The sequence below is a fragment of the Chaetomium fimeti genome (assembly GCF_033439085.1).
Source record: "Chaetomium fimeti strain CBS 168.71 chromosome Unknown B0H64scaffold_14, whole genome shotgun sequence".
NCBI classification, from domain to species: Eukaryota; Fungi; Ascomycota; class Sordariomycetes; order Sordariales; family Chaetomiaceae; genus Chaetomium; species Chaetomium fimeti.
This window is the reverse complement of record NW_026944342.1, coordinates 219,533-244,397: the sequence shown is the minus strand read 5'-3', so window position 1 is coordinate 244,397 and position 24,865 is coordinate 219,533. Positions and strand designations below refer to the sequence as shown.

Sequence of the window (24,865 nt, the reverse complement as noted above, 5' to 3'; positions counted from 1 at the left end):
AGCCTTCAGGGAACAACGATTGGAACGAGACTTCCAAGGAATCATCGCGGACGACGCACGCGATGCATGGCAAGAAGAGCCGGAATCCAAGATCGCGGGATTGCGACTTGAAGGAACGAGACTCTGGTACCACGACAAGGCCTACGTCAGGCCCGGCGACCAAAAGGAGCTCATTCGGAAAATTCACGAGTCGAAACTCGGAGGACACATGGGAATCAGCAAGACAATTGCAAAAGTCAAGCAGAACTACGACTTCCCAGGAATCAAGCAAGCGACGGAAGAAGTCCTGGCAGAGTGCGACCTCTGCGGACGAAGCAAACCGCCACGACACAAGCCATACGGGCTGTTGCAACCATTGCCAGTCGCGGAACGACCATGGAGTTCGGTGACGATGGACTTCATCACCAAACTGCCACTATCCAAGGACTCAGTAACGGGAGTGGAATACGACAGCATCCTCACGATGGTGGACAGACTCACCAAGTGGAGCTACTTCCTCCCTTACAAGGAAACATGGTCAGCAGAACAACTTGCAGACGTGATCTATCGCAGCGTCACCTCGGTCCACGGATGGCCGGAGGAATGGATTACGGACAGAGATACAAAGTTCGCATCAAAGTTTTGGCAAGCTCTGATGACGAAGCTGGGTACGAAGAGTAAGCTCTCGACTGCTTACCACCCACAGACGGACGGACAGACGGAACGACTCAACCAGGTCGTCGAGCAATATCTACGGTTGTACGTCAACTTCCAGCAGGACGATTGGGTCGAGCTGTTGCCAGCAGCACAACTCGCCTACAACACCACCGTCACGGAGACCACGAAGGTCACGCCATTCTTCGCGAATTACGGCTACGAAGCAGATTTGCGACAGGGGCCCGATGTCTCGGTGCCCCGAGCGGCAGTCAAAGCCGACAAAATGAGCTCGCTGCATGCGATGCTCAAGGAAGAACTCGAGTTCGTACGAACCAGGATGAAGAGGTTCTACGACAGAAACAGGCTCGAGGGACCTCGCCTAGAAGAGGGGGGCAAAGTTTACCTCGTTTCTCGAAATCTTCGCACGAAGCGACCAAGCAGGAAACTCGATTTTCGCAAAATCGGACCGTTCAAAATCGACAAAAGGATTTCGGAGAACAATTACGCACTCGCGTTACCCTCAACAATGCGACTACGGACCAACGTTTTCCACATTTCGCTTCTGGAACCAGCACCCAAGGACGCGCGACTCGACAAGGACGCCGAGGCAGAAGACGAAGAGGAGGAATGGGACGTTGAGGAAGTCCTAGATTCACGCATCATGAAAGGACAGTTGGAGTATTTGGTCAAGTGGCTGGACTTCGGCCCAGAAGACAATTCATGGCAACCAGCTACAAATCTCAACTGCCCCGAGAAACTTCAGGAGTTCCACCAGAGGAACCCTGACCGGCCACAGGAAACACCAAAGAAGGATCGACCCCGGCGAGCCAATCGTCGAAGGAAGGCCTAGAGGACAATCAGTCGGGGAACGATATCAAGGAAAGGACGACAGACTCTTGGGCCCCAGACGGATCGGCAGACTGCGGGGCAAGAGTGGCCAATGCCTCTTCCCGCTCCTGGTCCTCGATGATGCGCTCCTCGCGGACGGCCGCCTTGTGGAAGCGCTCCGACAGAGCAAGACGCTGAGTCCGAAGGCGCGCTAACTTAGAAGCGGCCTGGAGAATCACGGCGTTCGCCTCTTCTTCCTCCTTGTCCAGTTTCTCTTTCTGGCGGCGAAAGGAGGCGGATAAGGTGCGCGTGAGACCATGGACGTCGCAATCGGGACGACCAAGCTCAAGGCAATTGTTGCACTTGACGGAACGATCCAGGGCTCGGCAGTCTTTAAGATCGTTGGCCTCACAATAAGAACAAGGAAGCATGTCGATGCCAAAGAACGAGATGTCGCGAGCAAGGTCCTTGCGGCGTTGAGTACTGGAGGAATCACGTTTCGAACTCTTAACCACTCGGTTAGACATGGTGGGCGACGAGGGACGAGGAGAATACTCACTAAGGGAAGAATGGACCAGCGTTGCCGAAAAAAAAAGAAAAGTAGCAGGTTAGGCCGCCGAGACGTCAGCCACGGAGAGGGGGCATCGTGTCACGACCACTGAGCTGGAAGCACAGGAGTGGGGCGCGGGGCGCCCCGGACCAATCATTAACATAACCAATGAGCAGTGTGCTCAGTGCGCTCAGCGACTGAGCAGGGTGAGCAGTGTGCTCAGTGTGCTCAGCAACTGAGCAGGGTGAGCAGTGTGCTCAGTGTGCTCAGCAACTGAGCAGACTAAGCACCCAGAAATTAGACAGTATATAGTCACTCGTTCTGGAGAGCTCTGGGAGTTCTCCAGTTAGCAATCACAACTACAGTTCGCTACAAGCTCGAGAGCCTACTGTTGAGACAAGTCTTTGTTGTGCACCCTTTGGCTGCACCGAACCTAAGCACCCTTGAGAGAATACCTTCGACCGATACTGAACCCTAACAGGACGGGTCCAGAGACAGGTTCGTCACAACTGTCCTGACCCAGATTAACCGCCCCGACTAACCCCCTGGCGGGGGTTGGGAGGCGCCGTTTTTGAAGGCCCGACGAGTAGTTTTTAAACTTTTCAGCTCAAGCCGTACCGCAGGCAAGGCCCTTGTGCCCCCTTGTGTTCCTTGTGTAAGTCGCGATCGGTCCGATCCGAAAATGGCGATCGCCTTGCTCCACACGGCCGGAAATGAGCACCCGCGCCAAGGCTTGCAAGGACCACATGGGGTCGGCGCTTGGGCCAGCGCTTGCTTTGCGAAGGTTGTCTGCTCCCTGGCCCCTGCTGTTCTACACACTTGGAGTGTAAGTGAACTCTCTGGACACAAAGGAGGAGTGAATGTCTTGGGTGGTGAATGGTTGGGTTAGTGCGTGTGGCCTTCGCGGGAGTGGTTGTCGTGTTGGAAATTCTATTCGGGGAGCGGTGGTCTGTTGGGCGGGGACCTGGGATGAATGGTATGTTTGTTTGGTGTTGGTGATATGAGTGTGCCGTGGTCGGCGCTTACAGAGAATGTTTGTGGTGTGGCGCAGAGTTAGTTACCGCCAACAGAATTGCCCGGGTGTTGGCGAGGGCAGTCAACACAGCTCATGCAGAACGCGGAGCATGGAACCTATGGAGGAGAATGGAATGTGGTCAACTACGAAACAGGGACCGGCAAGTGGAAAAGGGTATCGACCAAAGTTGAATATATAGGGTAAAAGTTAAAAGTTGTGAAGAGAAGTAAAAGGGCATCTTCCTTGCGCCGCGTCCATCATTCCCTCGTAGAAAAAGCCTTTTCGTGAAAAACACGCCGTGAAATGAAACCAGATTGTGACCCTGCCATCCCCGCCGTTGTTCCTCCTCTCATATGCAAAAGTCAAGATCCGTCCCAGATCAGCCCCCAGAAAAAAAGTAAAGTCCAGCCGGGCAAACCATCGCGTCTCGCCCGAGATCAACCCCCTGAACGTAGTGTCGAACGAGCCCGCGCGGGTGACGCGGGCGGAAGAGAAGGCGAGAAAAGGGTATCAAGGTTGACGGTGAGCCGCAAGCGGCAAACGGGAGAGATCTCGGGCGATGTGGTCAGGTTGCGTGTGCCGATGGTTTGCCGGAAGAACGAAGAATAAGTAAGGTAGAGAGAGTAGAGGCCGAGATTAGTCGGGGGTCAAAGGACTCTTGACGCCGTTGTGACCCGGCGAAAGAGCCAACCCATCCGGTTGTGTCAAGGATGCCTCACTCCAACAAAAGAAAAAATTGGTGCGATGCTCGCATCGAAGAATTCGAGCCAGCAGTGAGCCGGGCTGTCGTGGACTGGTGTCCCCATCAAAAGTGATGAGGAGACCCTGTCCCAAGATCCAAACTTCCAACTTCCACCGAGTTGCGCCGCTGAGCTTAGAGAAGGACGGCAGCGACAGCACCAGCCACGCCGAGGACGGCCATCTGGCCTGCCCTAAGCGCTAACCCGGCGTTCGGCTCCGTGGTGGTAGCGGCCGGTCCATCTGAGGTCGTGGGAGTGGGTGACGTGAAGGCGGTCGTGGTGCTGTTGTTGCTGACGACAACCGTCATTTGTGCGCGCTGCAGCGTGAGGGTCCTGGTGAGAGTCAAGGTGCTTGTTGAAGTAGTCGTCGTCAGGTCATCGGCGACGGCCACGAGCGGCAGGAGGACCGCAGCCAGAATGGTCGGCAGATGCATCTTGTCGGGGTATAAGTGTGTTGTGGGGTCGTTATCGAGGCGTGAGAAGAAGTGAAAGCCGGCTCCGAGTCCGAGAGACTTGGTTCTGGTCAAGGCCGTAGTTTTGTTTTGTGAACTCGAAGTTGGAGACGAGTGTGAGTTGAAGAAGTGATTCGTGCAGGGTCGTTTCAGCGAAGAATGAGCACAAGTGCTGGTTGTAGAGATGGGTTTGATGATGTTTCGCTAGAGAGAGTGTTTCAGAAAGAATGATAGACTGAATACTTCGAGTATTCAAGGTCGGGCGAGGGGCTCTAAGAGTAGACTTTGCCAACGAAGCCTGTGTGTGAGCGAGGGGGTGGGCGGCGCAGAGCTGAAGAGGGATGGGGAAGGAATGAGAGAAGCCCACGATGTCTGTGGGTTTGTCTGGGGGGGTCCGTCCCATCCCAGGGCCCCAGAAACCCCAGGGCCACACTCTGCGGCGCAAATTGCGATTTTGGACGCCAAGCACCCAAAGAGCCGACAACAACAAAAAAGCCGCCTTGCACAGGCTGCAGCGCAACGAGACGTACCTGACGCTTTCCCTCCCAGGGATTGGCGCCACGAGGGTTGCCGGGACCTGCGTCTTTTTCGGCAGGGATGTTCGACATCCTTCCTGCCCCAATCGTTCAGCAGGCGCCAAATGCGATCCTGGCCCGCGGAAATCGCACTCTTCTGGCCCCCATCTGGGGACCTGAATTGGGGAAGCGGCTTCCCTTGATTGGATTGCCGCCCTGACAACAACCGTCCACCGCACAAAACGGTTTCGGTGGCGTGCCATAAGTCTCAACGGGAAATTGCAGTCGCCGGCTGACAACGCGCGGTGCTCTTGGATACAACCTCGGCCAGCGCACTTTACCAAATAGAGTATGCTGTGGGATGCTGTGCCTGCCCGAGCCGCTTCCTCTGGACCATGCCGCTGTCGAAACCCCCGACTCGTTAGCGACCACAGCCACAGCCGCAGCCACGAGCTCCAGAGCCAGAAAAAGAATGCTCGATGCTCCGAGGCAACGACATCGCGTCTTTTGCTCCCTTCTTCTTTCTAGGCTTCCTCTTAAATGGCGCGACAATATCCACCCGGGGTCTCTCGCGATGGAGCGCCCAACAGACGGCGGCGACCTGCGAGATTTGATCAATTTGCTCTACGGCCCTTGATTGGCGTGCCTGGCATAACGTGCCGCCCTCTGCCATTTAGGGTGGGCCGCGCGAAAGGGAGACTCGACCGACGAGACTCGCTTGAACCGCAAGGGGCAGCACGCCGAGCACGCCTAGCGCAGTCCGGGGTAATCGGCGTGTCGGCTCCGACAGAGATGAGAAGCGAAATCGCTGGCGATCGTGGTCCATGCTGGCCAGGGTTGCTTTTGCGGCAGCCTTCTTTTTGTGGGGATGCCATTCCATGATTCCGCTTCGGCAACAACAGATGATGTTTTCTGGTGCCATGTGTCGCCATGCAGAACTCCTCGGCGCACCACGTTGCAAGAACTCCGCCGGCCGGCCGGACGCTAACATTTAATGGTCTCGGGCTCCAGCCTGGGCAAGCCCAAGATGTCTCCTGCATCGTCCCAACCTCGCCTCTTCCTGCTCTCATTGGAGTTGCGTGAGTCACACAAGAAGCACATTGTAGTTCGTCCCGCTTCTCTGGATCCGCCGCTGACCCTTTTCACCTGCGATTCCCCGATGCCCGAGACATCATAACTGGAGCGCAATGATCCGACGACTCTTCCGTGCTTGAGGGACCAGGTCATGATCGGTGGGATGCCGCTCGATCCGGCAAATATGTTCCCTTCCCGTGAACCGTTCTCCCAATCTTGCTGTGATTAGCCCCTTTTCAACCGGTTAAACGATGATGTTGGTTCGATCGTGGAAGTCGCAATGGCCAGTGCGTTGAGAACCAGTTTCAGCTTCAGAGATCGTCCGTTTCGACTGGGGCGGGTGTTTAAGGGGTTCTGACAATGGTGAGAAGTTTCGTCGGGCGGAATGAAACTGCCGCTTCTCGAAAGCCTTCAAAACTGTCGTCCCTCATTTGAGTCCGCCAAATTGGTCCATGACGGGAAGCAACGGCCCGCCCGCTGACCTGACCCTCCGCCATCACGGCCAACCCTCGAGGACACCTCCGTTCGTGGGTATGTGTACAGTTATGGCCGGGTGTCGCCAGGTGCACGAGAAAAACGCGGTAAAAAGAAAAAAAAAGCCCTGTTGTTATTCTGTACGTAACGCTAAATATTCCATCGTTAGTACGATTCTTTGCTGTGCAAAGCTGCGAGTGCCGCACTAGAAAGTGATAGGTGGTGCTGGGACCCCAAACCGTGCAATTCTTGAACGCCAAACCATCCACCGTGGCACCGCCGTTCCTTTTCCCGTCCGAACGCCTGAACCATGCTAAAACATCCACGATGCCGTTGCCCCTGAGCTCGAGCCCAGGTTGGAAATCACCCATCGTCAATCGCCGAAGACCCAGTCCCCTCCTCAAGACGCCCACCGTATCCCCACCTCCAAACTGCTAACATACCTCACCCTAACCTCATCCTCCACATCCGCCTCCTCATCCTCCGCCACCACATCATCCACCGCCCTCAAGCTCCTCGTCCTCATCAACACCACCAAATCCTTCTCCCGCGTAAACAGCCCCGCCACATCCACCGCCTTCTCAATCGCCCTCCCCGTCGCAACAAGCACCACATCATCCAGCGCATCCGCCAGCAGCCGGCCCGTCGGCCCCCTTCCATTCCCCACCGCCGCCGCCGAACTCCCCCCACCACCAGCAACACCACCACTAACACCACCCCTAACCTTAAGCGCCGCCACCCGCGCAGCGAGCGGCAGTCCCTTGGTCGTCTGCCGCGCGGGCGCCTTATCCAGCGCCTTGCGCGCCCTGCGCACCAGGCTCATGAAGGAGGCGCCCGACGAGACCTTGATGACGGCGGTGTGGGATGCGCGCGGCGGCGGGAGGTAGCCGTCCGGGTCGGCGGCGGCCATGCGGGCTTCGATGGAGGAAGGGGAGGCGCTGCGGCGGCTGGAATTGGCGGTGCTGTTTGTGTTTGTTCGGGGGCGTGCGGAGGGGGAGGGGCCGGGAAGAGGGCGTTTTTGGATGCGGGAGCCTGGGTGGTTTGGTTAGGGATATGGGGGCGGTGGGTGGATGGATGAGGGGATTGGGGGGGAGAACTGACCATGGGGGATGGGGGGTAGTTTTGTTTCTGGCTTGTTTGGTAAGGCTTTCTGCTGAGCGAGTTCGTCGTTCGTCGGCTTTGTTGGAGCCATTGTGGGGGAGTTGCCCGGTTTTCTCGATGGGATTCAATGCGCGTTGCGGTTCAATCAGCTCGGCGGCGTATTGAGGAAGCTTAACCGAAATAAATGATGGATTTTGTATCTCTGGAGCGGATTTGTTTGATCGATAGCGCTGGGGAGAGAAACAGTGATGCTGGTCCGTTTGTTGGAGGTAGATCACGGCGAAGCAAGTCCACTTAAGCCGACGGCCGAATTGCTGAAGATCCATGGTGGGGTGGTCATGCGCCAAGAGTCTGGGTTGCTCACCGTTGGTGGCCCACCGCCTGCCTCTTTCAGGAGCTCACCCCACACCGTCGTCATGTTCCCTGGAGCTTCCCGAAGCCACCTCGTCGACCGCCTAGGCAACCTCAACATTGCTCCCAAAGAGCCCATAATACTGTCGTCGTCGTCACCCTGGAATATGGGTGCCTACTCCAAGGGTAAAGGACAGCGATAGTTCGTCTACCACCATGTCAGTGGAAATCTGGCCACACGTCGCGCCCGATCAGCTTAAAGTCGCAATTGAGACCGCCGAGGTATGCTTGCTCCTATCTTCCTAGAGGCGTATGATATCTAAGATAGGCCACACTATGGATGCATCTTGGGTGCTAATCGAACCTTTGGTTGTGCGATCACAGAGGCGCGAACTCGACTGGCTGATCGATGAGCTACACGAAACCCTCACCAACCTTAAACATGGTCTCGAGGACTGCTATGCGCTGCTGGCGCCGATAGACCCGGGGAGCACCCTAGTGTTGAGCACGCCGCGGAACGAGGTTGTCAAAGGACATGTCACACGCGTCGGTACACGGATAGTCAAGGGGGTTCGTCTGCCCTCGCTCTGTCTATTTCACCATCCCAACTAACACATCACCATCCAGACCATCCACCTCCGTCTGCGCACCCTCCCCCACCAAACCCTCACCATCAACCCCGACCACCCGATCCACCTCACCCCCCTCACAACCCTCCACTCCCTCCTCACCCACTCGATCGACCTCCTCACCCTGACCCTCTCCTACTCGTACCCTTCGGCAACCCCGACAACCCCGCTCCCATCCGACCTCCCACCACCACACTTCCTCTCCGCGCAACTCCGGCTCCTCTCCCAGTCCCTCAGCGAAGCCTCTACCGTCCTCAAAGGGGCCCCACCACCAGGCGACCCGCAACACTGGACAACAGGCTCCGTAGCGCCCTCCCACTTCACGCCACCGCTCCCCCAACCCACCACGGCCACCTCATCCACCTCCCCCGCTAGCCTCAGCTTCCACCTCAGCATACAAGACAGCTCCCTCGTGCTCTGGCTCCGCTCACTCGAACCAGCCGACGCGCCCCTCAACTTCGGCACGAAACTAGCTCTCGCAATCGGCACGGCGCGCCGCCTCGAACACGACGAATCCGAAAAGGTATTCGGCTACTGCTGCTCCGGCGAGGACCACCACCACAACCACCAGCCGCACATGTCACCCCCGCTCGCACCCGCGCTCCCCGCAATCTCACCCGCACCGCTCGCCAAGATCCCCAGCCGCGAAGCTCCGGCTCCGGCTCCGGCTCCGGCTCCCGTTCCCGCTCCCATGGGCCAAGCGCTGGTGCCACTTTCGGGCACGCGCGACGGCAGCAGCAGCAGCAGCAAGAAAGCCAACAAGGCGGTGGACGTGTTTGTGCGGGAAAAGGTGCGGGTGGAGAGCGCGGATCCGAGCTTGATGTCGCTGTCGGCGAAGCTGAGCGCGCTGGGCCACACGCTGGCGGTGGCGCGGCGGAATTTGGCGGCGGTGTTGGGGGAGGAGGTGGAGGGGGAGGATTAGAGATTTTGGTGTGAGGGAGGCCAGTGCCTAGGCTGGGGAGACATGGGGGAGGGATAGGAGGTCGTTTAGGATTGAGGAGGTCAGGGATGGGGTGGAACTTGTGCGAGAAGGGTTGTTCATATGGGCTGGAGTTGGATGGGATGGTTGATATGGGTGTGTTTATGTGCTGCGTTAGGCATGACCGGGCGTGAGAGCCCGGCGTGAGGGCAACGCGCTGGCAATCTTTGAAATACGTCTCTTTCCCAACGGTATAGCTTTCTTAACTGTATATTGCAGTATTATCCCCCGGCTCTTGACAAAAGAACAACACGCATGACTCTGCTGCCGACTCCAAGCTGCCAGAAAAAGGTACGAAACAATGCAAACGAAATTAGCAACTGCTATATACATGGCGACCTCTGCCACCCCAAGTCCAGTCAACGCTAAACAATGAGGCTGTGCTAAATCTACTCCATCCACCGACTCGCCGACTCGTCAATCTAGGCCACGGGCGACCACGGCATGGGGACCAAGATTCGGCTCTTCATCTCCTGGATCAACGGAACCGTCTTGTGCACCGTCTCGGCCCAGCCTTCTATGCCCCAGCTCTTCTCACGGCGGATCTTGCGTTCCTCGAGATCGGCAAACTGCCAGAGATGGTGGACCGTGTTGAGGTCGCCGATCTGCACGAACCAGGCGCCCACGCCCTCCATCACCTCGCGGCGAGCCTTGAGCCCGCGCCTCCAGTGCGTCTCCCACTCAAGCAGGTTGCCCGGGTGAAGAGTGTACGAGCGCAGCTCGAACAGGCCACCCAGCTGGCGCGGCGGCGTCGTCGGCCAGAAGCTGAACTCTTGCATGAGCGAGGTGCGCTTGCCGCGGATCAGGCTGCGAAGTTTCCTGTCGAAGTCGGGAAACTCCTGGTGATGCGAGATGCTGTTCAGCGAGGCGTGGAAGCCCTGGTAGCGTTGGTATTCCCAGATGTGGACTGAAACAAAGGTTGTTAGCTATGTAGCTGACATATTCCAGCCCGAGTCTAAACTCACCAAACGTGTCGCAATCGCCCACCTCAGTGCGCCAACTTCCGACGAGGTGAACCTTATTCTCGGCCGAGCCGGCAACACGTGGGTACCACTTCCCAACGAGGGCGACGTACTCCTCGACACACTCGGGCTTTACGTCGTGGAACTCGATCGAGTGTACGTACTTGCCACGGGCGAGCACTTGGCTGAAGCTGGCCTCGATTTGGGCGTCCAGCTCGCGGCCTTCCTTAGTGCCGTAGATGAGGTTGGTTAGAGGGCCGGCCTTACGTGAGGACGGTTGTTGTTCGGCAGCGTGTGCCGCAGTGCCTGTACCGGTGGTTGCAGTGCTCAGCGATCCAAGGCCCTGGGCCGAGGAAGAGGAGGGGGCGCTAGAGGATGATGAGGGGGATGAGGCAAACCCACTGGCTTCCCGCTGTTTCTGTGCCTCCACAAGCTGCGACCGGAACGTCTTCTGCCGGCTGTTGAAGGTCTCGTGCTGGTCCGGCTTGATGTCGCCCAGGGCTGGTAGGCGGTCGCTCCGGGTTGCAGCTGTTGTTGACAAGGCTCTTACTGTCGGCGCTTGCCGGGCGGCCGTAACGGCGCGAACAACACGTTGCGAAAGCATGGTTGCGGTTTTCGGTTGATGAGTTGTTGAGGAGGGCGATGGCAGTACCCAGAGTCGAACCCCAAATGAGGGGAAGGTAGCGCGAGCCGGAAGAGGTTGGATGCGTGCCGAACGACGGGAGTCAAGCAAACGCACGCGCAACAAACGCAAGCTCCAATTGAAGATGAAACAAAGAGAGCAACCTCGATAAGATGGTTGTCGAGTGTCGTTCGATAAGCGGCACGTGTTGTGCCGCACCGGTCGGGGGAAAAGCAGACGAGAGACAAAAACACAGCAGGAGCACGGCAGAAGACGCTTGAACGGACGATGTTCGGTTTGCCGGGCAGCTTGTGATGGCGGCAATCGCAGAGTAAAGCAGGAAGGCGCGGCAGGCGGGAAGCTAGATTGGGAGATTGGGTATCGAGTCAGAGGGGAAGTAACGAAGCCAAAGAGGAGGGGAGCGGTGCAGGTTAATTGGATGGACGAAGCGGGTGTTTGACGAAGCGACCTCTTCACCCCGCACTTTTAAGGACGGTTGAGGATGCAGGGAAAGCACGAGAGCTTTGGTGGTTGCTTCATGCTGCCAGGTTGCCACCTCAATGCTGGAGCTTGGTTGGTATGCGGAGGTCAGCTGCCCTGAGCTGCCAGGGTCCAGAGTCCAGGCGCTGCCTCCTCCCTCCCCACCTGTCCATGATGCGGGGGGTGCATGATGTCACAGAAGTTGCACCCTGGCCCCCGCACGAACAGTTCAACCGAGCAACCGACCCCACTTTCTGCCAGTTCGGAAGATCATTTCAACGATTCCGTCTTTGAGCCCCACATAATCCCAAAGCACACCTGGAATGCAAGGCCACAACTGCCGAGTCTGTCTCGGCAACGGGTTTGGCCCAAGCTTCGAATCCAGAACCGGGAGCCGCGAAAAACGCTCGCTTTCTGGTCAGACAACCCCAATCACCAAACCACCCCCCGAACCTCCGTCGTCACGCCAGAGAATACCGCCACGATGTCTTGGTTCGGCGTTGCCCCGTTGAAGAAGTTCCCTGCGCCAGTGTGTACGTCAATTGACCAGCCACGGTGTTGTTGTCGATAATTGGGCAATCGCTGACTGACAATTGTTGCAGTGCGCCCCATGGCTCCGTTCCTGGCTGCCGGTATGCCCCGAGACCTCCCCTCCGCCGCGATGCCGCGCTTAATCGCCGTCGAGCACATATGAGCTAACTCTTTCTTCAAGCCGTGGTCATCGCTTACGGCGTCAACTCGGCCCAGACCGCCATGATGTCGTGTATGACCGCACCGTGCAGCAATCCCGATATGATCCGAACTGACCGAAGGACACAGCCGACGAGTTCAAGAACGACCCCCGGAACCCCAACGCGAAGGCTGCGCACTAGACGGTGGCTACGAGTGGTGACGGCAAGTGACGGGCGAGAACGGCAGCACAGCATTTCCTTGAGCGATATCCCCGCAGAACTGTCCGAGGAACGGACTTGTATCATAGAGCAGCCAACAGAGCGGCCGACGTCAATCGAGCTGTTCATCCCCGGTCCGCTATGCAGTGACGAGTGGAGGAGGTGGGCGTCGTGTGATGGATTCGTCACCCAAACGTCGGTTTCGTTATCGCCCTCATCCATATTTCAGGAGCCGGCTCCTTCCCGAAGTTGGTTTCGCCGACGAGAACCCCGCTGGACACACAGTCACAGCATTGCCAGTTAACACGCTGATCTCAGCGTGTTTATCGGCATCCTCCATCATGTTCCCCATTGATGTGGATGTTTTCGCTCCTGGCATAGATCAACCCACCCGTTGCTGGGCGCCCGCATTGAGAGTTCGTCTTGATACTCGTTGATATGCTGGGAATCAGTAGAGGTTACATATCTTGCTCATAATTTATGGCTTTCCCTGACTGCTTCTTGTGATGCTGCCGCAGTAGGTGGAGGGTGGTTACGTTGTACTTGCATCCCACCCAGCAGCTTGTATAAGTAGCTCGCATTTTATCTTGAGGCTCGCCCACAATTACCTTGATCATGACAATGCAACAACTCCCGCGGAACTTCCACATTTGTTTCGCATAATATTGTCCTCGTGCTTTGCTTCCTACGCATCTTCATATACAACTGTCACGCGCAGACTTTGTGTGTCAGATTGCTACGCTCCCGCTTGGGCTCTGTCCGGCGTGACTGATTGCCAGTTCGTTCTTCGGTACATAAATACCCGCCTCACCCCCACACCCTCCCTCATCCTCCCAGTTCTTGCATCTCTCTGAGTTCTTGCCCAACCTCGCTCGGAACGCCGGGATTCCTCCACCTCACACAGACCAACTTCCATCCACTTGAACAATATTGTTTCTTTACTATAATGTCTGAAACAACTCAACAACCGGCCCCGCCGGCCTCGCCCGTCACAGCCATCCCCAACACTTTGATCATCAACAGCACCACTTCATCTATCAAATCCACCACTATGCCCATGGATGCCCGGCCCGTGACAAACGCGCCCACAATCCCAAAGGATACTCCCAAAAAGAAGTTCCGCATCTTGATGCTCCACGGTATGTCCAACCACTCCTAACAACCCCTGACACCTCAAACTAACATAACCCCCGAGGCTACACACAAAGTGGTCAGCTTTTTGCCCTCAAGACCGCCGCGCTCTACAAAGCGTTTGCCAAGGCCTTCAAGCCCTTAGGCCTCGAGGTTGTGCTGATCTACCCGACGGGGCCCATCAGCATCGACCCCAGTCTCGAGCAGTACGCCTGGTACCGCAAGAACGACCACACCGGTGAGTACGAGGGCCTGGACAAAGGCATGGACCACATCGCCGAGGTGTTCCGGGAAGCACGGAGGGAGACGCGCGAGGAGGAAGGTAATGAGGACGGCGGGGTCGATTGCGTGCTCGGCTTCAGCCAGGGCGCGTCCATGGCGGCGATGCTGGCCGCTGCCCTCGAGAGCGGGCGAAAACCGCCAGCCGCCGCCGAACCCAAGCACCAGGGCTGGCTGGATAACGTGCGCGAGGCCAACGGCCACCGCCCGCTCAAGCTTGCCGTCCTGTACGGCGGCTTCGTCGCCGCGCCGCCCGAGTTGGAGTGGCTGTACAACCCCGAGATTGTCACGCCCACCTTCCATGTCATAGGAAGCCTAGACACGATCGTGGTCGAGGAGATATCCCGGAAGCTGGCCGCGAAGTGCAAGGACGCCCAAACCATGATGCATCCCGGTGGGCACTACGTGCCCGTCGGCAAGTGGTTCATGCCGGTGTTGCAGTTCATCTTGACCGTAGGGTCTCCGAAAGCCACTCTTTGAAGCATACATGTTCAAGGAGGCACCACCACACGTACGAGGTTTAGAGTTAGACCAGTACATAGACACATAAAGTAGAACGCGCTACTGCCATAGTCATACAGATACCTGATAGATAATACCCAGCCCCCAACCTCAAACCCCTCAGCCTCAAATATTCCTCGACGTCTCCGTCACAGTCTCAGGCGGCACCTCATTCTGATCGGCCCTCTGATCGGGCACCTCCTCCATCACCTCATAATACTCGCCCTTAAACTGGCTCCCACTCCGACTTCCCTGCGCCGGCACCTCCCCACCCCGACCCCCACTCTCCACCCCCAGCCCAACATTCGCCTTGGCCGCCGCCCGTCCCTGCTCCGAAACCTCGCCGCGCCCAGCCGGTTCGCGCCCGCGCCCGCCCAGCGCCTGGTCGGCGGGGAGCAGGTCCGGCCGGTCGGCGCGCAGCGTCGCGCGCTCGACCGCGTGCGGGTCCTTGCCCCAGCCACGTACCGTGGCTTCCTCGACTTTGCCCAGATGGTGCTGGTAGACGTGGGCGGTTTTGTCTTCCGGGCCGCCGGCGCCTTCGTAGGCGGAGCCGCGGACGAAGCTGTTAGGGGGGAGGGGGGTTAGTATGGTGTTTGTGTTTATTCTCGGCTGCCCGGGGGGAGGGGGGCGGAAGTGGGGTTAACACTTACTGGCCCTTGTCGTCGACGTCGCCGCCCTCGTCGGTGGGGATGGGCCGGTCGTAGCTCCGGTTTGTGACCAGGTTCTCGCCTACCTTGACGGTGGCGCCGGGGAACTTCTTGTCGACTGTCTCGTTGACGCCGTAGTCGTCGAGCCCTGCGGTCCGCCCTTTGCCGGTGCCGGTCTTGGACTGGTACGTGTTGAGGTCGCGCTCTGCCTGCTGGGCGACCTCTTTGAGCTGTTCCTTTCCGGGGGCGCGTTCTGTCATGTTGGTGGTTGTTGTGTTGTTCCGAGTGGTTTATGAGGATATATTTTAGTCTGCGTGATGATGGAGTTCTCGGGCGGCGGTTTAATGATAAATGAGTTGTTTTGTTATATTTACTAAGGAGGTTACATATGGCCAGCTTACTTGTGAAAAGGGGGTGAATAAATAACAGTCGTCAAGAGTCTATGTCGTCATGTTATTATGGGTCTATGACGGAGATGGGGATCGAGATCCTCACCCTGCCATTGCTTTTTCATAAGAGTAACCTTTTCCCTCGAGACTGATCGGCGCTTTGATAGGTCGCCAATACGTCTTCCATTACTGTAGATCGTGTTATTGGTCGCCGAGGTCCGCCCCTTTTGAAGTCACTTCACTACACCTCGACTCTTGAGTGGCATGTAGCGTAAGAAGTTATCTCCACCAAATTACGTAGATGGTGCATGAGTTAGGTACTATACTCAATATCTCCTCGCCATAGTTAACCGTCATTACCCTCGCCAAGTAGGTACCTATGTTCAATAAAACTAATACATGCCTAGTTGTCTGAGATACGTATCTAGGTACCTACACTGGCCGCTGCAGGGACTTCCAATACGTGGCTCTAGTCACGGTGTGGACCTTCCAAACTAACAGAACGATGCATATATTGCTTGTAGTACCGGAGCAATATTCACGTGTCGGAGATACCCTGAGACCTGGGAATCCCCCCCCCTTAGAGACTTTAGCAATATGCCTTAGTACACTCGGTCTGTGAAAAGCAAGCATACTCCCTAATCAAGTACTCTTCCAAAAGCCAGCCTTGCTAAAAAGTGAAACTGGCGGAGATGGATCCTCAAAACGAGAAGATAATAATGTATGTGTCAACGCTTGTGGCACCCGACGGTGAACTGAGCAAGGGGCCGGAGAGTTACGGCCGCAGCTCGAGGATGTCAGATTTGAATCTCTAATTCTACAGATATTGTGAGTAGGTGACATCCTGTCTGTACAATCAAGGTGATATCATGTGCGCAGTGGCGATTTAGAGACGTGGCCGTGCCGGCTACAGGATCACAACCACAGCCCTACACAGAACACGAGGTTGCACTTCGCATTGCCACTGGTGTTTACTTAGGTGAAATCGACAACTCATTGCTGCACGCGAGGGAGATGGACCAGATTATTGCAGCAAGTAACGTTGGTTCAGCATGATACCAGCATCCGGAACCCTTGGTCTTGATCGGGCTTATCACACGCCAGCACATGTTTTCAGTATATTGATGCTTCCTGATACTGTTGAGAATGAGTTTATAGCTATGATTAGTGGTATTTTCAAATAACATGAGTAGACTCCACTGATCCTATCTTATGACCTCGTACATGGCGTGAACAGCCTGAAACTAATGGTATCCCCGGGCATCAGTGTCAACCACGGTGTAAGCAGTTTAACCCCCTGAATCCAAGCCGTCAGTATCCCACCAACTGCCCCATCCCAACAATCCCCTCCACCTCCGCCCTCGCCTCCCGAATGCGGTCCGCCTCTTCATGATTCCCCTGCCCCCTAAGCCTAGACTCAACCAGCCACGAAGTCTGCACCCAAAACAAATCCCTCCCTTCCCCCTCTTCCCCCAGACCCAAACTCTCCCTCCTCAACACCCCCGCCTTCTCCCACTCCCCCATCCCCTCCGCAATCCCCGCCATAAAATTCCGCGCACTAAACACCAAATACCTCTCCACATACCCCCCATCACCACCACCACCACCACCACCCCCCTTAGCACCAACCCCCCCCTTACCAGTACCACCCCCCTCCCCAACAATCCTCTCCACAACCCCCCTCAACATCCCCTCCACCCCCCTCCCCCTCCCCTCATCCAAAAAAAGCGGCAAATACATCCGCCCCAATAAATGCTCCAACTCCAAAATCCTCGCCGTCGTCGCCCCCTCCCCACAGCGCGCCAGCGACGATCGCACCACCCGCCCAAAGTCCCGCAGTATGTCGCCCGCCATGGCGTGGCGCGCGTCGACGAGTGTCACGTAGCCCCGCTTGAGGTGGATGGTGACGTCGTCGTGGCGGCCGCGGATGTGGCTGGTGGTGGTGATCCAGAGGTGCCAGGCGCGGTGGACGAAGGTTGCGAGGTGGTGGTTGTGATGGTTGTGGTGGTTGTGGTGGTTGTGGTGGTGGTGGTGGTTGTTGTTGTTCGGGTGGGGGTGGGAGTTGGGGTGGGTTGGGGATAGGGATGTTGTTGTTGTTGTTGTTGTGGAAGAGGGGGGGAATGCTGGTTCGGTTTGGTGCCAGTGCGGAGTGGAGAGACGGTGCAGGGCCGCGGCGATGTGCGTGAGTGGGTGGTGGGATTGTAGCTTGATGGTTGTGTATTGGTGGAGGTAGCGGGCGAAGATGGCGAGCATGTCGGTCCAGCCCGTGACTAGCACCAGGTGTGGCACCGCGAGGCAGCAGTCCCAGAGGGCCTCCATGTCGATCCCGTTCTCGACGGCGGACTCGATGCCGAGGAAAGCGCGGCGGAGCATGTCGCCGCCTTGCTGTGGCTGGCCGGCCTGGAAGAAGTCATATGCGGATCGGACGTGTTGGAGGATGGAATAGCCCCGGGGTTGGAAGAGCTCAGAGAAGTTGGGTTTCTGGTCCGAGTCGGTCCTCCACGGGGTTTCCAGCTCGGACCAGTGAGATATCAGGGCGGCATAGGCGCTGAGAGTGGTTTCCACTCGACAATCCTCGTCGGTGAGATACTGGAGGTGGGCATGTTGTGAAAGCGACACCAGATGCTGTGCTTGTGTGGGCATCAGTTCCCACATCCCATCAGCTCGGGCCGCGGGCTTTCGAGCAGTCGTGGTCTTTCTCTTCACAACTCTTGACCTTGTTGTTTTTATTGATCCGGGTTTGCCAGACTTGTTGTACTTTGTCCATTTCCATTTTGCGAACTGCCCTTTGTACATCCTCGCGCTGGGCGTTTTGTCAGAGATCATCACTCTTCCTAGAACCCGGAGTTCATACGTACGTGGCTTTGAACCGATACTTGGTAATCATGATGTCGATGACGTCGTTAAGGACCATGTTTTGATCCATATAGAGTTCCTGTATGGTTTTCTTTTTGGATTCCCAGTCAGTTCTGCTTGTTGGGACCATTGGCCGTTCTGACGGGCGCTCGACGGCTGACACAGCGTCCTGACTATGGTCGGGTTGAACGTGTGATGTGTCCGGCGTCCTTGAAGCCTGAGCTCTCAGGGATTCAACGAGCTCCTTCAACGTTGGACTGCTAGCAGCAGCAGAAGCTTCGGATTGCAGAGCCATGACGCCGTGAGCATGTGAAGGGGGTAGCGAGGGGCGTATTCTAGAGGGTTCTGGGGGTGAGATTGGTCTCCGGGTTTGAGCCCAGCGTGATATCTGTGGAAGGTAGATGCAGTGACTGCTTGGGGAATTTGGATAGATAAAAGGCTCAGTCAGAAGTGACATGATCGCAAGTTCAAGACCGAGATATGCCCCAGGCTTGGCTGGGAAACAAGGCGGAATCGAAGACTGATAGAAGGCGTACTCGCTCTGGTGTACTGGCAGAACAAGATTGAGTGGTATGGCGAAATACGTCACTGGTAGCAGATGTATATAGCCTTAGCCGATATGTGCTAGATGACTGTGTTCTCGTTTGACCCTAAGAACTGGATCCTCCTCCACGACGCCCCCTTCAGTCACCTCATTTGTAGCCCCTGGTAAGTTGCATCTTTGTGCTTGACCCGCATCGCGGCCGTGTCACCCATGTGGGAACCCACATGGCACACACCCGCCCGCCTGCGTATGCGGTTTCCCTGATACTTCGTTTCCGTCTTTCCGTTTTAGGTTTGCACAGCGGCGGTCACTCACGTGTGGCGGCTCCAGCGCGCAAGGAACGGCCGGCTTGAAGGGGCGTCACACCAATGACAGGTGAACACAGAACGCGTTGCGGTGGTGACCCGCTGTCTCGTCTGAAACACGCCCACCCTGCCACCCACCATACCGAATGTCAGCATCTTTGACCCAGGAGAACCCCCGGCAGTAAGCTGTGGGTTCTCAGGCACCGACACAAGAGCGGTGCAGGATCTTACACAAACCCGGCGCAACGGAAACGTCGGATCCTTGGGGGTTGGTTTATAAAAGCCTCTTACAAGAGCGCCACAGGTGCTGGGTAGTGACCTTGATGGGTAATTCGATGATTAACCACCACTGTGCGTGGCTGCTGTTCCCGAAGACAGGAGTTGCCATGGACGGAGCAGCGACGTGACGGACAAACTAACCATTGTCTTGTAGGGGTCAGTTTCCGCGGTGCAATAATGTCAAGGTGAACCCGGGTTTCATCTATCTGCTGTGGAACATTGCCTGCAAAGCTTCTTGCGGGCCGAGCTCTTATACTGCTCAAACTTTCAACGGTTTTTCAGTGCGCTAACTCAAACAGACCCGCGCCAGGGCGGCCGTGTGACTTGAGAAATTCAGACCCACGGTAGGCGGTTCCCTCTTGATCCCTTCCACGGACCGGTCTACTTCGGCCGAGAGTTGAATGCAGCGGTTTGCCGCTGGTAAGTGACAACAGACGGCCGGGACCGGGAGAGGCTTGCATCAGGCATGAGCATGGCATGATCAATACCTTTTAACTCCGACAGCAACTACACCGAGCAAGTTCTAGGTTTGTTCTCGGCTGGCAATGAGTGCCGTTTACTCCGATGAATGCAACTCTGAAAAGAGTCATGGCGCTTAGGGCCCCATCCGAGTCATTTCCCGAGTGTGAACTCAGACTTCAAGATCCTGTGCTTATTCGGAGGGCAAAGCGGTGGAGGCATGGGATAGCAGAAAGATCCCTGTAGGGCAAGAAGGTGCCCATTCTCTCCCCAGGGGCCGTTTTGACCATTGTTGGTGAGACGCATGTTCCGACTGTTCTTGTTTCTTTTTGTGTTGCTCTGGGGGACAGCAGCGAATGGGTTCCGGCGCTTTGGAGGAAATCAGACGTGCTTCGATTCTTCGACTCCGATGCTTTTCGCTGCTATTAGATCTTCGGAGGTCGTCGAGTTTCACAGGATTCGACACATGGCCGTTCAGTTGGTGACCGTGGTCAGGGCGTAGCACGTCGGAAGCGAACCTCATCCCGACTCGACTCGCATAGGACCATTGCCGATCCTGTTATTCCGGGGGATACCCGGAGGCTGGGTACGTCGTGTGTTTAGCGACGAGCTCCTGAAAAGTCCGAATTTAGAGCGGTGAATCCGATGATTGTTGTTCAAGAGAAAGTTCGATTCGGAGGATGTCTGCATCTGGACGTGGATGGACGTCTGTCACGCTAACCCTTCTCGACGTTTCGGACTTAGATCTCGGTCCGATATCTGTGCCCCGAACCGTTGCCCGCCTGCCACCGTCACACAGTTGCTGCAGAGTCCAGACCCTTCTGGTCGGGTAGACTGGCTTGCACAAGCGCCTCCGCCTTGTCTCGGCCGGAAGACTATTCTCAACTTGGACTGGTCGGCATGGCATGCGGACCATGCGGTAGCTGGCAGGCTGTCCCAGGCACCCGGGCACCCGGGTGACGGTTGCACAGATGGAGACGGTCGAGAAGCAGATCCCCATGTGGTCAGTCAAGCTGCCGAACAGGCCGAGATGGAGACATTTGGGGTTCGACGGCTCCCTGGTTCATATCAGGTTAGCTGCTATGGTAGCGCACGCGGGAGATGTTACCCTACCCTGTGCGGCAACCTCGATTGTCCAATGACGGCAGTCCAGACGACAAGAACAGGGGGGATGTGCAGGACAACTTACCACTGCCTGTCTACGGTATTAATCTTTCTGTTCAGCCTTTACTGTGTCCATACTGCCGACAGGCCAACTCCCCCCCCCAATAGACCCGGTACGACGGTGCATGATCTGGGGTCAAACTGGGTCAACTTAACTGGGGGAGACTGGGATGGCCGCTCGACCGTTGGCCTTCTTGGTCTCCCCCGCTTTCTCGTTTCCTTCTTGGCGATGTGGTTCCCCGTTCCGTCTGCCCTCATCTCCAACAATCCGAAGTGATCCTCGACCATGTTTGTTCTCCGCATGGGCAAGGTCTCCGCCAATGGCTCGTGACACCCTAGCTTGGTCGGCATTTGCCTGCTTCCCCAGATTGGAGAATGGAGTCCGGCATGGAAGCAGGCATGCGGATGGGTCTAGCCCATATTAATTGCCAGGAAAAGCCAGATGTGAATATATGAACGAGGTTGTAGTACATCAACCAGGGGCCTTCCTCTTTTTCGTTTCCGTCTTTGCCGTCCTGCATTGACTGCCTGAGCTTGTACTCCCTTCCGGATCGGAACCCGAACAACATCAACCCATCTCGCCCTCAACTCCACGGGATGGCGTCCAAGACGGACGAGACGTGGAAATCCCACTGGAAGTGTTTTGCTGCCTGTGGTATTATTGCACTCTCGCCGTTCCAGTATGGCGTCGACTTTGGTCTCATCGGCGGCCTACAGGCCATGCGCGGCTTCCTCGAGGTGCGTAGTGACGACCCTTTCAAGTCTTAAAGGGGCCGAAAGAACATGAAGTTGACGCTGGTTCTTTCCACAGATCTACGGCCACAAAGCCCCCGGAACGCCCCTCGGGTGGAACCTCGACACGGAACGACAGCAGCTCATCTCGTCTCTTATGACCCTCGGCGCCTTCATTAGCTCTGGGACAGCCGGCATCGTGGCAACCTATATCAGCCGGAGACAATGTCTCTGGATTGCCTGCTTCAGTTGTTGCATCGCCAATATCATGATGATGGCCACCGAGAACATTGGGGCGCTCTACGCTGGCAGGTTTCTCATTGGGCTGGCGAACGGCTACTTCATGACATTCTCGCAACTCTACATCCAGGAGAGCAGCCCGGCACGGTATCGCGGATGGTTCCTTACTGCGTTCCAGTTTTTCACATCTTTTGTAGGTTGTCTTTGCGGCGGGGGTTTTGGGCTCAGGGGTACTAACTCAGCTCTCTAGGGCACCCTCATCGGTACCATCATCGACTGGGCTACCGCCGGCCGGCCCGACAAATCGGCCTACCTGATCCCGCTCGGCATGATCTACATCATCCCCGTTATCATGACCGTCGCCCTCTTCTTCATCCCCGAGTCTCCCCGCTGGCTCATCCTCACGGGCCGGTACGACGCGGGTGTCAAGTCCCTGCAGTGGCTGCGTCCCGTCGACGCCGACGCCAACGCCGAGGCCGCCGAGATCAAGGCGGCCATCGACCGGGAGATTGAGCTTGGCAGCAGCGTCTCCGTCATGGACATGTTCACCAACCCCATCGATAGGCGGCGTACCGTGCTCGCAGTGTGCTCCGTCACGCTGCAGGCTGCGTCTGGATCCATGTTTATCATCGGTAGGTCCCCTTGCCATGACCTCCCTACCCGGTCCGCCCAGAACTAACCCTCCAAATAGCGTACAAGGCATACTTCCTCGGCATGTCCGAGGTCGCCAACCCCTTCGGCATGAGCAACATCCTCAGCGCCATGGGCATCCTCGCCATCATCTTCAACTCGCTCATCGTGGTCCGCTACGGCCGGCGCCGCGTCATCATCATGATCGGCCTGGTCCTCTGCGGCATCTTCCAGCTCATCATCGCCGTCGTCTACAAGACCCACCCGGGCACCACCTCGACCGGCCAAGTGCTCGTCGCCTTCACGTGCATCTACATGATGAGCTACAACGGCATGATCGCGACCTACGCGTGGCTGGCCGGCGGCGAGATCCCGTCGCAGCGGCTGCGCAGCTACACGTTCGGCCTGGCCGCCGCCGTGGGCTTCTTCTTTGCGTGGCTGACCACCTTCACGGCGCCCTACTTCATCAACCCGGAGTCGCTCAGCTGGGGCCCGCAGTACGGCTTCATCTGGTTCCCGTCGTGCGTCATCGCCGCCGTGTGGGTCTACGTGTTCCTGCCCGAGACCAAGGGCCGCACGCTCGAGGAGATCGACGAGATGTTTGAGGCGAAGCTGCCCGCGCGCAAGTTCAGGAAGCATGTCTGTGTTGGGCATACCGCTTCTGCTGCTGCGCAGCTAAAGGATGGCGAGAGGCCTGCTTCGTCGGAAAACGAGAAGGTACGTTCTTTGACTTGTTGGGGAGGTTACCTACCTAGTGTTTGAGGGAACCGTGCTAACCGCTTTTGCGCTGTGCAGGCGATGAGTGATATCAAAGTTCAACACGCCGAGGAGAAGGCTTGATGTGCCCGTCTGGAGGGGGGACCCCGACAGTATGGCGCTTGGTTTTGGTATCAAGGGCGAGGGTTTTCGGGGATATAAAGAGGGCATCACATTGCTTGATAGTGGCACACCTGTATACAACTACTCTTGGTTTATATAAAACAGGTCATGTTGCATCAGTCTCTGAGCCTCAGCTTGAGAAGAACGTTCATATTCTCTGCCGATGGAGAGTGGTAAAGCGCCCTGTCACCGTGTTGCGGACCATGGTCCATGGAACACGACGCGTGGCTTCAATGTTCCCACCGCTGCCGCAAAAACCAGTTCTAGTCAAACTCACCCCCATTTCTGACAACCCTGACCTACCAATCCCCCAAAAAGGATCTCTGCTAGGAGCATGTCTTTCAACAGCCCCTTGCACGCCCATGGCCACTCTGACCAAAGCGCGGGCAATGTCTTCTCAACCGACACTGAAATACGAACCCGACTTTCCACCACCGGCATCGGCGCCTCCAGTGCCATCGGACGTTTCCCTCTTGGCGTTTCCCTCTTCGTTCGTGGTTGTAGTGGTAGGCGACGAATCGCCTCATTGCTTCATTCTCGTCCTTGCGGATCATCATTCTCTCGAGCTTCAACAGGCTGTGCATATTCTGGTATCTCCCCGGCCCTCTTGGCGTTTCCTTCCCCCTTGCCGTGACAATTCCCATCCATTCCTACCTACCACCACCAAAGACAAGAACAAACGAGTGTCCAACGCGCCAGGGGAGGAGCAGATGGCCCAAGTGTTCGCCGTCAGTGTCAGGGGGAGCTTTGTTCGGAAGGCCGCAGCGGGCGCTATGGTCTCGCCACTTAGTTTGAGCAGGCGCCGCCGAATAAACCGAGAGCCTGCCGGCAGAACAAGGACGGGCCTCGGGAGCGATTGTTGTTACAATGGCTGCAAGCCGTATCTGGATGATCCTGATCCCCATGGCAGTGGATGAGCAGGGCGTTGAGGTATCGTGCCCGCTCGGCTGCTGGTTGTAGCGATGGCCGTATCAGCATGGGGTGAGGGCGGTCCTTGATGGTTGCGATGGTTACCATTGTGGGTATCATTGCTAGGTAATCTCAACCTAGAGGTCCCTTATGATGTAAAGTTGTTGTTGGCGATATCTTGCTGCTTCCTATCGTATGGCCAGCGAATTGGACCAGGGGGGGAGGGCCGTATCCTGTCCAATCTGCGGAATGGGAAGAGCTTTTTGCACGGGGTTCGGGTGTGATCGAAAGGGTGGTGACAATGCATGCTAATCCCTTTTCTCGAAATCCCGGCCGTCGACTTTGCGTTGGGCTGTGTAGTACTCCTTGAGATTTAATGTTTTTAGGCCTTTCTCTCGAGTTGAATTGGGATATGCGTTTCTTATTTTGTTGTCCTAACAAGCTTGTATGGACCGGCCAACTAAAACCACCGTGTCCGTTTATTCTGAGCTGCCCGGCTTGTGGAGAGGTATTCTTGTTGCTAAGTGTCCTACGGCTCATGTCGAAAGCTCTGCTGCAGCGGTTCCGACATGAGCGGCTGGAAAGATGAACTTGGTCCGAGACCATGAGGGTCGTTATGCAAG

General features: G+C 56.7%; 10 protein-coding genes across 10 annotated transcripts; 4 read left to right on the top strand and 6 right to left on the bottom strand.

The window, feature by feature from the left end:
- Positions 1-3,936: 3,936 nt before the first annotated feature.
- On the bottom strand, positions 3,937-5,175 carry B0H64DRAFT_61873 (uncharacterized protein). Its single transcript, XM_062808515.1, has one exon. It carries the CDS (start codon positions 4,997-4,999, stop codon positions 4,235-4,237), a length of 765 nt encoding a protein of 254 aa, XP_062653791.1. The 5' UTR covers positions 5,000-5,175; the 3' UTR covers positions 3,937-4,234.
- Positions 5,176-6,393: 1,218 nt separating this feature from the next.
- On the bottom strand, positions 6,394-7,683 carry B0H64DRAFT_368763 (Rpp20 subunit of nuclear RNase MRP and P-domain-containing protein). The gene is made up of 2 exons (XM_062801987.1): positions 7,386-7,683; positions 6,394-7,316 (listed from the first exon to the last, which is right to left on the bottom strand). The coding sequence occupies exons 1-2, from the start codon at positions 7,474-7,476 to the stop codon at positions 6,685-6,687; spliced, it is 723 nt and encodes a 240-aa protein (XP_062653790.1). The 5' UTR covers positions 7,477-7,683; the 3' UTR covers positions 6,394-6,684.
- A 143-nt stretch (positions 7,684-7,826) lies between these two features.
- Positions 7,827-9,536, top strand: B0H64DRAFT_479298 (RAVE subunit 2/Rogdi). Its single transcript, XM_062808296.1, has 3 exons — positions 7,827-8,018; positions 8,121-8,306; positions 8,364-9,536. Exons 1-3 carry the CDS (start codon positions 7,953-7,955, stop codon positions 9,285-9,287), a joined length of 1,176 nt encoding a protein of 391 aa, XP_062653789.1. The 5' UTR covers positions 7,827-7,952; the 3' UTR covers positions 9,288-9,536.
- A 230-nt stretch (positions 9,537-9,766) lies between these two features.
- B0H64DRAFT_447338 (uncharacterized protein) lies at positions 9,767-10,910 on the bottom strand (the record flags this gene model as incomplete). The annotated part of the gene is made up of 2 exons (XM_062806991.1): positions 9,767-10,251; positions 10,310-10,910. The coding sequence occupies 2 exons, from the start codon at positions 10,908-10,910 to the stop codon at positions 9,767-9,769; spliced, it is 1,086 nt and encodes a 361-aa protein (XP_062653788.1).
- Positions 10,911-11,892: 982 nt separating this feature from the next.
- B0H64DRAFT_447337 (ATP synthase j chain-domain-containing protein) lies at positions 11,893-12,280 on the top strand (the record flags this gene model as incomplete). The annotated part of the gene is made up of 4 exons (XM_062806990.1): positions 11,893-11,941; positions 12,011-12,040; positions 12,121-12,171; positions 12,228-12,280. 4 exons carry the CDS (start codon positions 11,893-11,895, stop codon positions 12,278-12,280), a joined length of 183 nt encoding a protein of 60 aa, XP_062653787.1.
- A 1,075-nt stretch (positions 12,281-13,355) lies between these two features.
- On the top strand, positions 13,356-14,188 carry B0H64DRAFT_332539 (serine hydrolase FSH; the record flags this gene model as incomplete). Its single annotated transcript, XM_062801057.1, has 2 exons — positions 13,356-13,437; positions 13,494-14,188. The coding sequence occupies 2 exons, from the start codon at positions 13,356-13,358 to the stop codon at positions 14,186-14,188; spliced, it is 777 nt and encodes a 258-aa protein (XP_062653786.1).
- A 42-nt stretch (positions 14,189-14,230) lies between these two features.
- Positions 14,231-15,349, bottom strand: B0H64DRAFT_479294 (uncharacterized protein). Its single transcript, XM_062808295.1, has 2 exons — positions 14,860-15,349; positions 14,231-14,771 (listed from the first exon to the last, which is right to left on the bottom strand). Exons 1-2 carry the CDS (start codon positions 15,114-15,116, stop codon positions 14,336-14,338), a joined length of 693 nt encoding a protein of 230 aa, XP_062653785.1. The 5' UTR covers positions 15,117-15,349; the 3' UTR covers positions 14,231-14,335.
- A 2,089-nt stretch (positions 15,350-17,438) lies between these two features.
- B0H64DRAFT_332477 (Clr5 domain-containing protein) lies at positions 17,439-18,396 on the bottom strand (the record flags this gene model as incomplete). The annotated part of the gene is made up of 2 exons (XM_062801049.1): positions 17,439-18,048; positions 18,104-18,396. Coding segments are annotated over 2 exons (903 nt in total), but the record flags the coding sequence as incomplete, so codon positions are not given.
- Positions 18,397-20,207: 1,811 nt separating this feature from the next.
- On the bottom strand, positions 20,208-21,140 carry B0H64DRAFT_452816 (uncharacterized protein; the record flags this gene model as incomplete). The annotated part of the gene is made up of 4 exons (XM_062807215.1): positions 20,208-20,270; positions 20,410-20,746; positions 20,878-20,883; positions 20,920-21,140. 4 exons carry the CDS (start codon positions 21,138-21,140, stop codon positions 20,208-20,210), a joined length of 627 nt encoding a protein of 208 aa, XP_062653783.1.
- A 309-nt stretch (positions 21,141-21,449) lies between these two features.
- On the top strand, positions 21,450-23,216 carry B0H64DRAFT_332414 (general substrate transporter; the record flags this gene model as incomplete). The annotated part of the gene is made up of 4 exons (XM_062801046.1): positions 21,450-21,590; positions 21,664-22,017; positions 22,075-22,456; positions 22,516-23,216. The coding sequence occupies 4 exons, from the start codon at positions 21,450-21,452 to the stop codon at positions 23,214-23,216; spliced, it is 1,578 nt and encodes a 525-aa protein (XP_062653782.1).
- Between the last annotated feature and the right edge of the window lie 1,649 nt (positions 23,217-24,865).